This window comes from Carassius auratus, chromosome 14, assembly GCF_003368295.1.
Source record: "Carassius auratus strain Wakin chromosome 14, ASM336829v1, whole genome shotgun sequence".
In the NCBI taxonomy this organism is placed as follows: Eukaryota; Metazoa; Chordata; class Actinopteri; order Cypriniformes; family Cyprinidae; genus Carassius; species Carassius auratus.
In genome coordinates this window covers 12,622,123-12,633,906 of record NC_039256.1, presented here as the reverse complement: position 1 = coordinate 12,633,906, position 11,784 = coordinate 12,622,123, and the positions used below count along the sequence as shown (strand labels likewise).

Sequence of the window (11,784 nt, the reverse complement as noted above, 5' to 3'; positions counted from 1 at the left end):
TATCATTTTGCATTATTGAGACACTGTTTTCCAAATGAATGTTGTTCAGTTGCTTTAACGCAATGTATTTTGTTTAAAGCGCTGTATAAATAAAGGTGACTTTGACTTTTACTTTAACCAGACAGACCATGTTTCACTAGGTCAGGGATGCTATTGCTTTGGCTTATGAGGCACACAGTCAAGCTTCACCTATAGGTTTTAGAGCTCACTCCACAAGGGGGGTCGCCTCTAGTGCTTTAGCAAGGGGTGCCCCCTTACAACAGGTTTGTAATAGTGCAAGGTTGGTCCTCCGCACACATTCATAAGATTTTATAGTTTTGATGTCCATGCTAGTCCGGGCTCTCATGTCCTTTGGTCAACATCACAAGCTAATGTCTGAGGCCTTCTTGTGGTTTGGTAGCACACCTGAACAACCTTAGGGGACATTTTTCAAGCACGGCGCCATGGGTATTCTCTTTCCCAATGCACTGAGCAGCGCAGCATTGACTGAAGCTTTCAAAAGGAAACGTTCCCAGTTACTTGACTGTAACCTTGTTCCCTGAGAAAGCGGAACGAGATGCGCTGCGTTGTCTTGCTGAATATGTCCCAGGACTGCTCTTCAAACAAAATGTCCTGTTGATGCACCTGTAGTTTATCTATTTACAGAGATGACATCATCAACTGAGGCTATATTACCACTGGGTCAATTTTATCGACGTGTTATGGTGCTTTCCACACATTTAGTTCGGTTGAATCGTACCAGAGTTCTATTTCCCTTTGGTGTGGTTCGTTTGGGCAGGTGAGAAAGCAGCAATCACACTCGGTGCGAACCAAAAGCGGACCAAACAAACATACCGAGACCTGCTTGAAGAGGTGGTCTCGGTATGCTTTCAAACGAACTCTGGTGAACTCATTTGTGGTGAGAATGTGATCCGACCTCGAACAGACCCAACTGCAAGAAGTACTGATCATTTTTGGACTAAACCAGCTGCCGAAGTCAGCTGCGCTGTGCATTATGGGACGAGGAAGTGTTTGTTGACAGTTTGCACTTTAGCATGGCAGCTCGTGGACAAACTTGGAGTAGTGAGAAGGTGCGGAGCCTCATAGAAATTTGGTCTGATGACTGAGTATGTCAGAGTTAAGAAGAATTAATGCATGCCTCTGCTTGAAGTTACGAGCGATGCCTGCTCACCATTTGCAGTGATTTAGAACGTTGTTTTTAAGCCGCATCCGCGCTTCATTATAGAAATGTATTGTTTGCATATTGTGTTGTATACAAATAATGTAATAGATTATGGCGAGGGACAAAACCAGCCCACGCAGACGTCTCTCCATAGTTGTGTTGTCTCCGTGTTGTATGCTGGCTTTCCCTCTTATGTTGGAATTTTCCCACACGTAAATTCTGACCAATCGAAAAGCAGTTTAGGAAATATGTCATGGCTAATGAGTGATGTAGATGTTGTCATGTGACTGCATTTTGGTTTGTTTCAACTGGTATGGACCAAAGCAATCAGTGTGGTGTGAAAAGGAACCAAAAAAGTTGAAAAATGCTACAATGTATAATTGTTTGCCCTTGGTTCAGACAAAATGAACTGAACCAGAGATGTTAAAGCACCCTTACACACATTATTCACAGCTGTTCACGAATAAGACATTTCCCAATGTGCTGAGAAGCGCAGTATGTCATTCCGCTTTCTCAGGGAACAAGGTTAAAGTCAAGTAAGCGGGAATGTCCCTTTTTAATTCAACAATTTCCCGACTTGTTAACTCTATCATAAAATATCATGATTCTTAAATATAAGTAAATACATTTTGCAACTTTATAGATCATGTTAGTTTATCTTTAACGGGCTGTGGGAAAAGTAACCTAATATTAGTACAATCTATTAACTAGGTGAAATAAGCTAAAATGGGACAAAAAAGTTGTAGCCTCATATCTCTTTAAATTGTTACAGCCAATCATATTAACTGGTCTTGCTTGAAATGTAAAAAATAATTTAGAGTTTTTTTTAAGGGGGGGGGGGGGGGGCAGAGTGTTACATGAATAAATTGTCAGAGAAATTGTAAGGTAAGTGAGCCTGACAGTAAATTTCATTAATCACTAATCAGAGAATACTAAAGCAATTGTGATTAAGCTTGCCAACAAAGCAAAGGTTTATGAACAAGCTTTTTGACATGCTCTTTCAAATAAATAAGTTTAATTTAAAAAATGAATTTTGATTTTAACTGGCCGGAATAGGTGCAATGTTAAGACCTACAGTATAGGAAATATTAAATAGTGTTTGTTTGTGTGTTTTTTGTAAAATATGTCCTAATCTTTAAAGGAGCTGTATGTAAGAAATCTATTTCAATTAATAATAAAATGGCCCTGATGTGTCACTAGACATTAAGAAATCATGTTCATTTCAAATACTTATATCACTGACAACAGTAGTCCGGCCAGGGTATTGTCATTTAAAAAGTTGACTTGCAGCCCTCAACTGATGTTGTTGTTGTCATTTTGTGTTTTGGCCTGACGCGCCTCCCTCCACCTATCTACCAATCATGAAGTCAGTAGTGTTTCGGGATCCGTGTTGCCAGCTTTGCTGTAACCTACCCTAACTCCAGTCGCATAAAAATGTCTAATGTTACTAAATCAAAAAGACCAATGCTCGTGCATTGCTTGATAATGCCTGAGCATGGAGGAGGTGTTATTGTTGTATGTCAGCTCCTTTAGGCACAGCAAGCATTTCACCTAGAAACATAAATGAATAGACATTAAATATAATACAGCCTTATAGTGAGTATTATTATTAGATCAAGACAGTAAAACAATAATAATACACATACCTTATTGTGTCCCACCTGTCACGCTGTCAGCCTCTGTTTTCCTGGGTGTCCACTAGTGAGCTCACTTCTCCTTAGGCACTTCACCATAGGCACTATAAATCCTCTAGTCTGGTCCTGTCTTCACAGTAATTGCACTCCAGTTAATAGCACAGGTGCATGTAATCTATTGTCATTAGTATCCTTATAAATACCTGTCTTTCCCTGTTGTTTGTATGGAGTCCCTACCCTTCGTGTACCAATGTTCTCATCTCCCGAGACTTACCCTTGCTATCTCGTCCTCCGAGTTCCCTTTCCGTTCCATCCGCTTCCCTCTTTTGTTTTGTTTGTCTCCTTGGAGTGTTTGTTTTGGATTACCCTTTTTTTGTTAAGTAAACGTACCTGCAATTGGATCTCTCCCTCTCCTTGTGTTTTCCTGATGCACGATTGTCACAGAAGGACTCCATCCAAGAGATCCAGCGGTATGTCTGCTCCAATTTCCTCCCCAGCCATCAAGCGGGAGAGAAATGGTTTTGAGGGTACTTGCCAGGTTGTGCTCAGTGGAACCAGGGGAGGTCGCTCCGGAGTAAGCAGTCGAGAGGAGGTCCGGCAGCGATCTCCACGGTGGGCTCCCGTTGACCCGGGGTTCGGTTGGGAGCAGCCATTTCCCCATTATGAACAGACAGGGGAGAGGAGACGCAGATCGGCTGAGCCAGCGCCGCTGTGCAAGATGGCCGCCAGTCCAGTGCCGCTGCACAAAATGGCCGCCAACCCAGCACCGCTGCCCGGCATGGCCGCCAACCCAGCACCACGAGGCAAGATGGAAGCCAGCCCCACGCCACAGCACAAGATGGCTGCCAACCCAGCGCCAAGAGGCAAGATGGATGCCAGCACAGCGTCAACGCACAAGATGGCTGCCAGTCGAGCACCACAGCACAAGTTGGCTGCCAACCCAGCGCCAAGGGGCAAGATGGACGCCAGCTCAGCGCCAAAGCACAAAGTGGCCACCAGTCCAGCGCCACCGAGCAGGATGGCCGCCAGGTCAGTGCTAAAGCACAAGATGGCCGCCAGTCCAGCGCCACAGCACAAGATGGCTGCCAACCCAGCGCCAGGAGGCAAGATGGACGCCAGCATAGCGCCACAGCAAAAAGTGTCCACCAGTCCAGTGCTACAGTGCAAGATGGCCGCCAGCTCAGCGCCAACGCCAAAGATGGCAGCAGAGACATTTTTGGATTATTTCTCCAGGCTGTCAAATAGCCTAGAGATTCCCAAGACTGTTCACGTCACATCTGCGGAGTCAGCACCACTGCACAAGATGGCCGCCAGCCGGAGCCACTGCAGAGGAAGGCAGTTACAGTGGGCTTTCCTGAGTTGAGTCAGATTCCTGTTGACCATCCAGAGTCGAGTCAGGTGCCCGTTGACTTTCCAGAGTTGAGTCAGTTTCCGGTTGACCCTCCAGAGTCGAGTCAGGTGTTCATGGACCTAGTCACCATCGACCTTCCAGAGTCAGGGTTAGTTACCGTTGACCCTCCAGAGTCAGGGCTAGTTCCTGTTGACCTTCCAGAGTCGAGTCAAATTCCAGTTGACTGTCCAGAGTCAAGTCAGGCTCCTGTTGACCTTCCAGAGTCGAGTAAAGTGTCCATTGACTTTCCAGAGTCGAGTCAGGTGCTCTTGGACCCTCCTAAGTCGAGTCAGGTGCTCATGGACCCTCCAGAGTCAGGGTTAGTCACCATTGACCTTCCAGAGTCAGAGTTAGTCACCATCGACCCTCTAGAGTCAGGGTTAGTCACTGTTGACCTTCCAGAGACAGGGCTAGTTCCTGTTGACCCTCCAGAGTCGAGTCAGGTGTTCGTGGACCCTTCAGAGTCAGGGGTAGTCACCGTCGACCCTCCAGAGTCAGGGGTATTCGCCGTTGACCTCCCAGAGTCATGGTTAGTCGCCGTTGGCCTTCCGGAGTCAGGGTTAGTCACCACTGACCTTCCAGAGTCAGGGTTAGTCACCTTTGACCTTCCAGAGTCAGGATTAGCTACCATGGACTTTCCAGAGACAAGGCTAGTCACCGTTGACCTTTCAGAGTCAAGTCAAGTCACTGGTGATCTTCAAGGACAGAGTCCAGTCACTGGTGATCTTCAAGGACAAGGTCAAGTCACTGGTGATCTTCAAGGACTGAGTCAAGTCACCTGGGATCTTCATGAACAAATGCAAGTCACCAATAATCTTCATGAGCAGAGTCAAGTCAGCACCGATCTTCTGGAATCCAGTAGAAACACCATAGGATTACCAGAGGTTCGTCCTCCCGTTGGTCGGGCCACATGGAGGTGGTGGTCTTCTACTCCGCCCTGGGGGACTTCGGCCTCGACCACAAGGATGTGGTGGTCTTCTGCTCTGCCCTGGGGTCCTTTGGCCTCAACCACAGGGATGTGGTGGTCTTCTGCTCCACCCTGGGGGACTCGGACATCGACCACAAGGACGTGGTGGTCTTCTGCTTTGCCCTGGGGGACTCCGGCCTCGACCGAAAGGATGTGGTGGTCTTCTGCTCCTCCCTGGGGGACTCCGGCATCGACCAAAAGGACGTGGTGGTCTTCTGCTCCACCCTGGGGGGCTTCCGCCCTGACCGCACGGTTGTGGTGGTCTTCTGCTCTGCCCTGGGGGACTCTGGCATCGACCACAAGGACGTGGTGGACTTCTGCCTCCGCCCTGGGGGACTCCGGCCTCAACCACCGTCCCGCCCCCTAGTCCTCCGCCGCTCCACCTCCCTCGTAGCTTCTTTATCTGTTGGTTTTCTCTTGGTTTCAGGTGGAGCATCTGGCCGCTGCTCCGTGGAGGAGGGGGTAATGTCACGCTGTCAGTCTCTGTTTTCCTGGGTGTCCACTAGTGAGCTCACTTCTCCTTAGGCACTACACCATAGGCACTATAATTCCTCTAGTCTGGTCCTGTCTTTAGTAATTCCAGTAATTCCTGTCTTCCAGTAATTGCACTCCAGTTAATCGCACAGGTGCAAGCAATCTATTGTCATTAGTCTCCTTATAAATACCTGTCTTATCCTGTTGTTTGTATGGAGTCCCTACCCTTCGTGTACCAATGTTATCATCTCCCGAAACTTACCCTTGCTATCTCGTCCTCCAAGTTTCCTTTCCGTTCCATCCGGTTCCCTCTTTTGTTTTGTTTGTCTCCTTGGAGTGTTTGTTTTGGATTACCCTTTTTTTGTTAAATAAACATACCTGCAATTGGATCTCTCCCTCTCCTTGTGTTTTCCTGGTGCACGATCGTCACACCACCATTTAAAAAACACTCCCAGACAGGGGAGGATTTCCTCTTTCTTGCTGGCTCCATTACAAGGAAAAAGGAAGAGTTCACAAAAAGCAAACAAATCCAAAAGGGCAATCCAAATCAAAAAGTAGTCCAGTCCAAATCCAATCCAAAAAATCTTATCTAATTAATATAACAACACTATAATATAACTACTTTAATTAATAATAACAATATACTATAACTAATATAACCTGATATAATCTAATAATATACAGCCCTAACACATATATGACACAATAACGATGACGACACAACTATCTAACTCTAACTCTGACTCTCTGAATCTACTACAACTGATTCATCTACTCCTGACAACACCCACAAGGTGGCGTGAGTTTCGAACCCCCTTTATCTGGAAACGACACTCAGACCGAACCGATGACGTGTCCACACAAACTGAGGCCCCATTTGTCATCAGTCACGTGATTTCCATGTTAACAACACAAGCCTCGAATCGTGGCTTCATCTGGCATGCCCCTTTTTTCTTGACTCAAGCTCTGACGCCTCGGATCAAATGTCACATCACTGTATTCTCCCATGCTTACTCCGAGTTGGTACTGTCTTTGGCTTATGGGAAGGAAGCGGATATTAATGAGCGATCAATGACTGTGGCTTTGACGTCAGCTATCCGAACTAATTCACCTGTGAGATTCCCTGTTTCACGTGAATACCAAACTGCCTGCCCAGGAAGAACGGAACTTTACTGTGCACGAAGACACGAAGACACACTGAGCACTTAAACTCTTCTTTAATAAACACTTTCTGAATTCACCTTTACATCTGTGTCCCGAGTCCTACCTGACAGATCCGTCATCTGTGTGTCTTGTGTTTTCTGTTTTTAAACTTTTTTCTTGCATGTCCAGTTTTTAACCTGTACATTCATGTACTGTATTGATAAACATGTTGTTCTTTAAGAATTGTAAATGTAGTCAATGCTGTATATTTTCTGCTTTTTGAGTTAGATTAAATAAAACTTTGAAATTATAGTTTTTGCAGTCACAAAATCATCATGAGTGGACCCGGTTCAAATCATGTTCCTGGAGGAGCAGTATTTCGGCTGGGCCCCTCTCTGGTCTAGTGCCCTGGGCCCGTGCATTAATCCCTGTTACATTGTGGTCTATGGAGTGGCCTGAAGTGGACATATGAAGCAGACTCACTCCCTCTGTCAAAATCAAGGGGTCAAGGGTCTGTCCATATAAACTTATCCTGTCCACTTCGTGAAGAGAAACGCACTTCAAAATGGCAGTGGGGATTCCCCCGAGGGGAAGTGCTTAGGGAAGTGCTCGAGTGCGTGTCTAAAAGTGGAGTGGAACACAGCCCAGATGACCTGAGGGCCAGAATCCTCTCTTCAATCACACATGAACTGACTGGATCCGGGTCAAACGCTACTAAACCATCACACACTCAATGAGAGGAAGATATTACAAACAGCCTGCACAACACTCACATATAGACCAGATTCTGGTTTACTCTCAATAAAACTGTCAAGAGCATTTTATCAATAAATTACAGATACAGTTTTATTTGGTTTGCAGGAGAATGTCAAGTAATTTACATGAATCAACTCCATCCCACGTGTTCCTTCTAAAACAAGAATTATTTTTTTTTGCATGAAAATTTTTCTCTTTTTTTTTTTCTCTTATGAGTTTCAGTCTCTTGTTTTAGATGTAACGTCATCTGCCTTCCCCCATCAGAGGAAACTTGCTCTTCCTCTCAGTGAAGTGGTCAGAGATTTCCTCATGTGTCAGTCTAGTCTGAGTCTCGCTGTGAAGACGCTTCTTGAGATCCAGAACAGAGACAGACAGGAGTCCAGATGCTCGTGTCATGATCTGAAGCTGGGACTGGGCTCTTCTGGATACTGGACTTTAGAGAAATGATGCTGATCTTTGGACTGATGCTGCTGCTGCAGACTGCTGCATGTGAGTCCCTTTCACATCAAACTCTGTTCTGATGCTCTTCAGTCAGGTGAACCTCTGATGAGAATCATTTCTGTTGTAATGTTATATTAAGAGTCTACAGTGATGTATTCATAGTGTTTTCTGAGCTTCTTAACAGTTTGGAGTATTAAAAATGCGAGAGAGTGTGTAAATGTATTTATTATTTTATTAAATATTTTGCATTTTATGGAGGATTCATCAAAGAATATCTGTCCATTAAAAATGATATCAGAAAGGTTTAGACATTATTAATAAAGTGAGAGTTGTCACAGGTTAATGTGCAGGACAAAGTCACAATGTTCTGCATTATCAGAATATCACATTAAAATGTGTGATGTGTTTGCAGAAAGTGAAAGCATGAAAGTTTATTTTATTAAAATCAACATTTAGATTTGCTTTATGAATTTTGACATACAGACTAGTGTTTTAAATGTAATTGTTTTATCATAGAAGTTGTTTTTATTACACACTAAACTTTAACATAAATCTGTGAAGTAATATGAGCTTGTTGAGTAATTCAGAAGGAGACACAAATCACACTTTCTTCACAGAAAAGAGTTTTTTATAATGGATTATTTTAGATGAGCTGAGATCAGATGACTGGAATCAGATCAAGAGTCTGTCAGATGTTTTTTTATCTGTTGAAGTTTGATTCTGTGCATTTCTGTCTGATTTTATATCATAATGGGAGAGATATTTATACGCATTGATCAGTGTGTGTGTGTGTGTGTGTGTGTGTGTGTGTTTTGTTCTTCAGGTCTGGATCAGTTCTGCAGGTTTAATCAGTCTGATATCTGTTACGCAGCTGTGGGACACAAACTCAATCTCCTGATGGTGCAGAACACTAGTGTATATGACACAACGATACAAAAGAATATAAACTACAACACAGCAACTGATCCAGTTTGTAGAATAAAGAATGACACGATGAGAGTTTGTAATCTTTATAGTAACAGACCTGAAGTTACAGTCATTAAAGGGACTCTGATCATAAACCGTGTGATCAGAGCAGATTCAGGGAATTACACAGTATCTTTCTCTCGCTCAGACGGCACATTCTGCACATCTACAGACCTTCAAGTGAATGTTGAAGGTACAGAAACTCTCTCTTCAGACACATTACAATCTCATGTTCTCCAAAGATTTCACTCTCATACAGATGAACCAATTGAATCTCTGTGAAGCTTTTTATTCAGGAAACATACAACATACTCCATTTATAGTCTGAGTAGTGCAGAAGAACTACATTCTGTGTTTGTCATGTGACTGTCACGTGTCCCTCCCTCCAGCTCCTATTGGCTCAGTGGAAGTGTCCATCAGCTGCTCCTCCAGTGGGGTGATGAGGGCGTCCTGCTCCTCTGAGGGCGATCAGCTCCTCTACAGCTGGACTCTGAATGGAGATCCTCTGATGGATGGAAACTCCAGCTTTGATCTGAATGAGGGAACTGATGGAAACATCACCTGCAGTGTGAAGAACCACGTCAGTCACGGACAGAAGACCGTTAGACTCAAACCCTGTCCTGGTGAGCTTTCAGTGAATGTCCACATATTTATAAAAAACACAGCAACACCAATGATGCAAAACAGGCAGTTCTCCTGATTCTTGTCATTAGTTTCATGACCACAACAGTGAATTGTGTTGATGTAGTTTAGAGAGAAAGCAGGTTATTCTGCACTGATGTTTTAGTACAGGACCAACTACTGCATCTGTGACCTCTAGTTTGACCTCTGCAGTGACCAGAAGCACACAGACATCTGAGTTTAACTAAACACACTTAAGGAAACATGAAGGATGGGTTCTGATGTCTGTCTGATTGTTGTTTTTTAGTGTTTTCAGTGACTGTGTTTGTGCTGGTCTGGTGTCTTCAGCTGATGGTTCTTTTGGGTTTGTTAGGAGGGTTTCACATTCACATGAGACACACATCAGGTGAGAGACATTTATTATCACCATCATGGATTGACATGCAAATATTAAGAGTGTGAAGGTGATGATCATGTGATGCTATTAGAAAAGAGTCAGGAAGATCAGAAACTGAGAATGAGAAGATTTCGAGAACGACATGAAGATTCATGAGACCAGCAGCAGATCATCACATCTATGAAAAAAGACATAATGTCATATTGTCACAGATTCTCACATGAATCCAGTTTTCACGACAGGAGATACTACAGAAAAAGCCAGGTTTCTACAGGTTTAGTTTTTCTGTGATTAGATTTTTTCAAAACAAAATTTTAAATAATTTTTTTAATTATAATTTATTTTTTATTTTTTATTCTTGGTAACATTTTTTTTGCTTATTTATTAATTTGTCTTTATGCTCTGAATGAACTAGCAGTATTTTATACCATTACTAAAAACCTCTTCTGTTCATGCATGATATTTCTTTCTCTAAATCAGATCTGGCAGATTGTGAAGTAATTCTCTGTGTTTATTTTCTATCTGCTAGAAATGGGTTTATTTCACATTCCTGCTCTTGCTCTTATACTTTATTCTGTTGGTTTTGGTTGATTTATTTTATATACAGTGTCTCTTGTTTTAAGTTTTATCTGTTTGATCCGCCATCTGTGTGTCAGTTTTTGGATGTCTGGTGTTTTCATATATATTTTTCTTCATACGATCTTTGTGTCATTGTCGCTCAGTGCTGTATTTATTCTGCTTTCTGAGTAAGATTAAAATAAAACTTTGAAATTATTATTTTTTGCAGTCACAAAATCATTCATTTTTGTTAAATAACATAATGTATATGTATCTTTTAAATAAGTTAACCTATATCTGTGTAAGTTTATTTTAAAGCATGAGGTGAATGAAATGAAAGCAGGGCTCGGTGGAAAGAGTTCAGCTGTAGTTATAGTTTCCTCCTGCAGGTGTCGCTCTCTACGTGAGCAGCTCACAGCTACAAACAAATGAGTCTCAGCTGCGCCCTGCTTAACATTCGGAAGAACACATCCGGGGACTTTGATCATGACACAGCGGGCTCCGCGCGCAGACCGATTAAAGGACCACCAAATTTCATTAATCACTAATCAGAGAATACTAAAGCAATTGTGATTAAGCTTGCCAACAAAGCAAAGGTTTATGAACAAGGTTTTGTCATGCTCTTTCAAATAATTTTCAAAATAATTAAAGTTTAATTTTAAAAATAAATTTTTGATTTTAACTGGCCGGAATAGGTGCAATGTTAAGACCTACAGTATAGGAAATATTAAATAGTGTTTGTTTGTTTTTAATTTGATTGTTCATTTTTAATTGCATTGTTTATTGAAATATTGGTTCAACTTTCTATTAAATGAAATTCATTCATGGTGTTGGTTGCAATGGCACACTTGATTTACTATTAAAAAATACAGTTATTTCAGCTGAAATTACCTGGCCCATTTTAACTGAACAGTTGGTCCATTTTACCTGAATGTTGTGCCAAGGCTCAAGAAGGTAACTTCTGGTACTCTAACTCTCATAATTATACTTTTTCACATTTAAAATATAAATAGGCCTATATTTAACAGACCATCGCTAATTGAAAAAAAAATCATTAGATCTCATGCATAGCTTATTTGATGGTATTATAAATCATTTACCAAAAAATCTTTTAACTCGTACTAGATATAGGTGCCATGTCTTTTAATATTTTTAATACGACTGACTTTATACTTAATGTGAACTTAAAAAATACATTGTAAGGTACTAATTATAACACTTTCATTGCTGCATAAAGACAGTAAATAATATTTACATTATCAAAGAATATTAACT

General features: G+C 42.3%; 1 protein-coding gene across 1 annotated transcript; it reads left to right on the top strand.

The window, feature by feature from the left end:
• The first annotated feature begins 7,081 nt into the window (after positions 1 to 7,081).
• LOC113114466 (uncharacterized) lies at positions 7,082 to 10,637 on the top strand. The gene is made up of 5 exons (XM_026281393.1): positions 7,082 to 8,015; positions 8,791 to 9,126; positions 9,323 to 9,556; positions 9,862 to 9,960; positions 10,043 to 10,637. The coding sequence occupies exons 1-5, from the start codon at positions 7,970 to 7,972 to the stop codon at positions 10,105 to 10,107; spliced, it is 780 nt and encodes a 259-aa protein (XP_026137178.1). The 5' UTR covers positions 7,082 to 7,969; the 3' UTR covers positions 10,108 to 10,637.
• Positions 10,638 to 11,784: the final 1,147 nt, after the last annotated feature.

Bases quoted from the DNA above. Each gene is read 5' to 3' on its own strand.
- LOC113114466 (XM_026281393.1), top strand. From the start codon at position 7,970: ATGATGCTGATCTTTGGACTGATGCTGCTGCTGCAGACTGCTGCAT. The intron at 9,557-9,861 runs GTGAGCTTTCAG...GTTGTTTTTTAG, and splicing joins TAGACTCAAACCCTGTCCTG to TGTTTTCAGTGACTGTGTTT. The intron at 9,961-10,042 runs GTGAGAGACATT...TGATGCTATTAG, and splicing joins TCACATGAGACACACATCAG to AAAAGAGTCAGGAAGATCAG.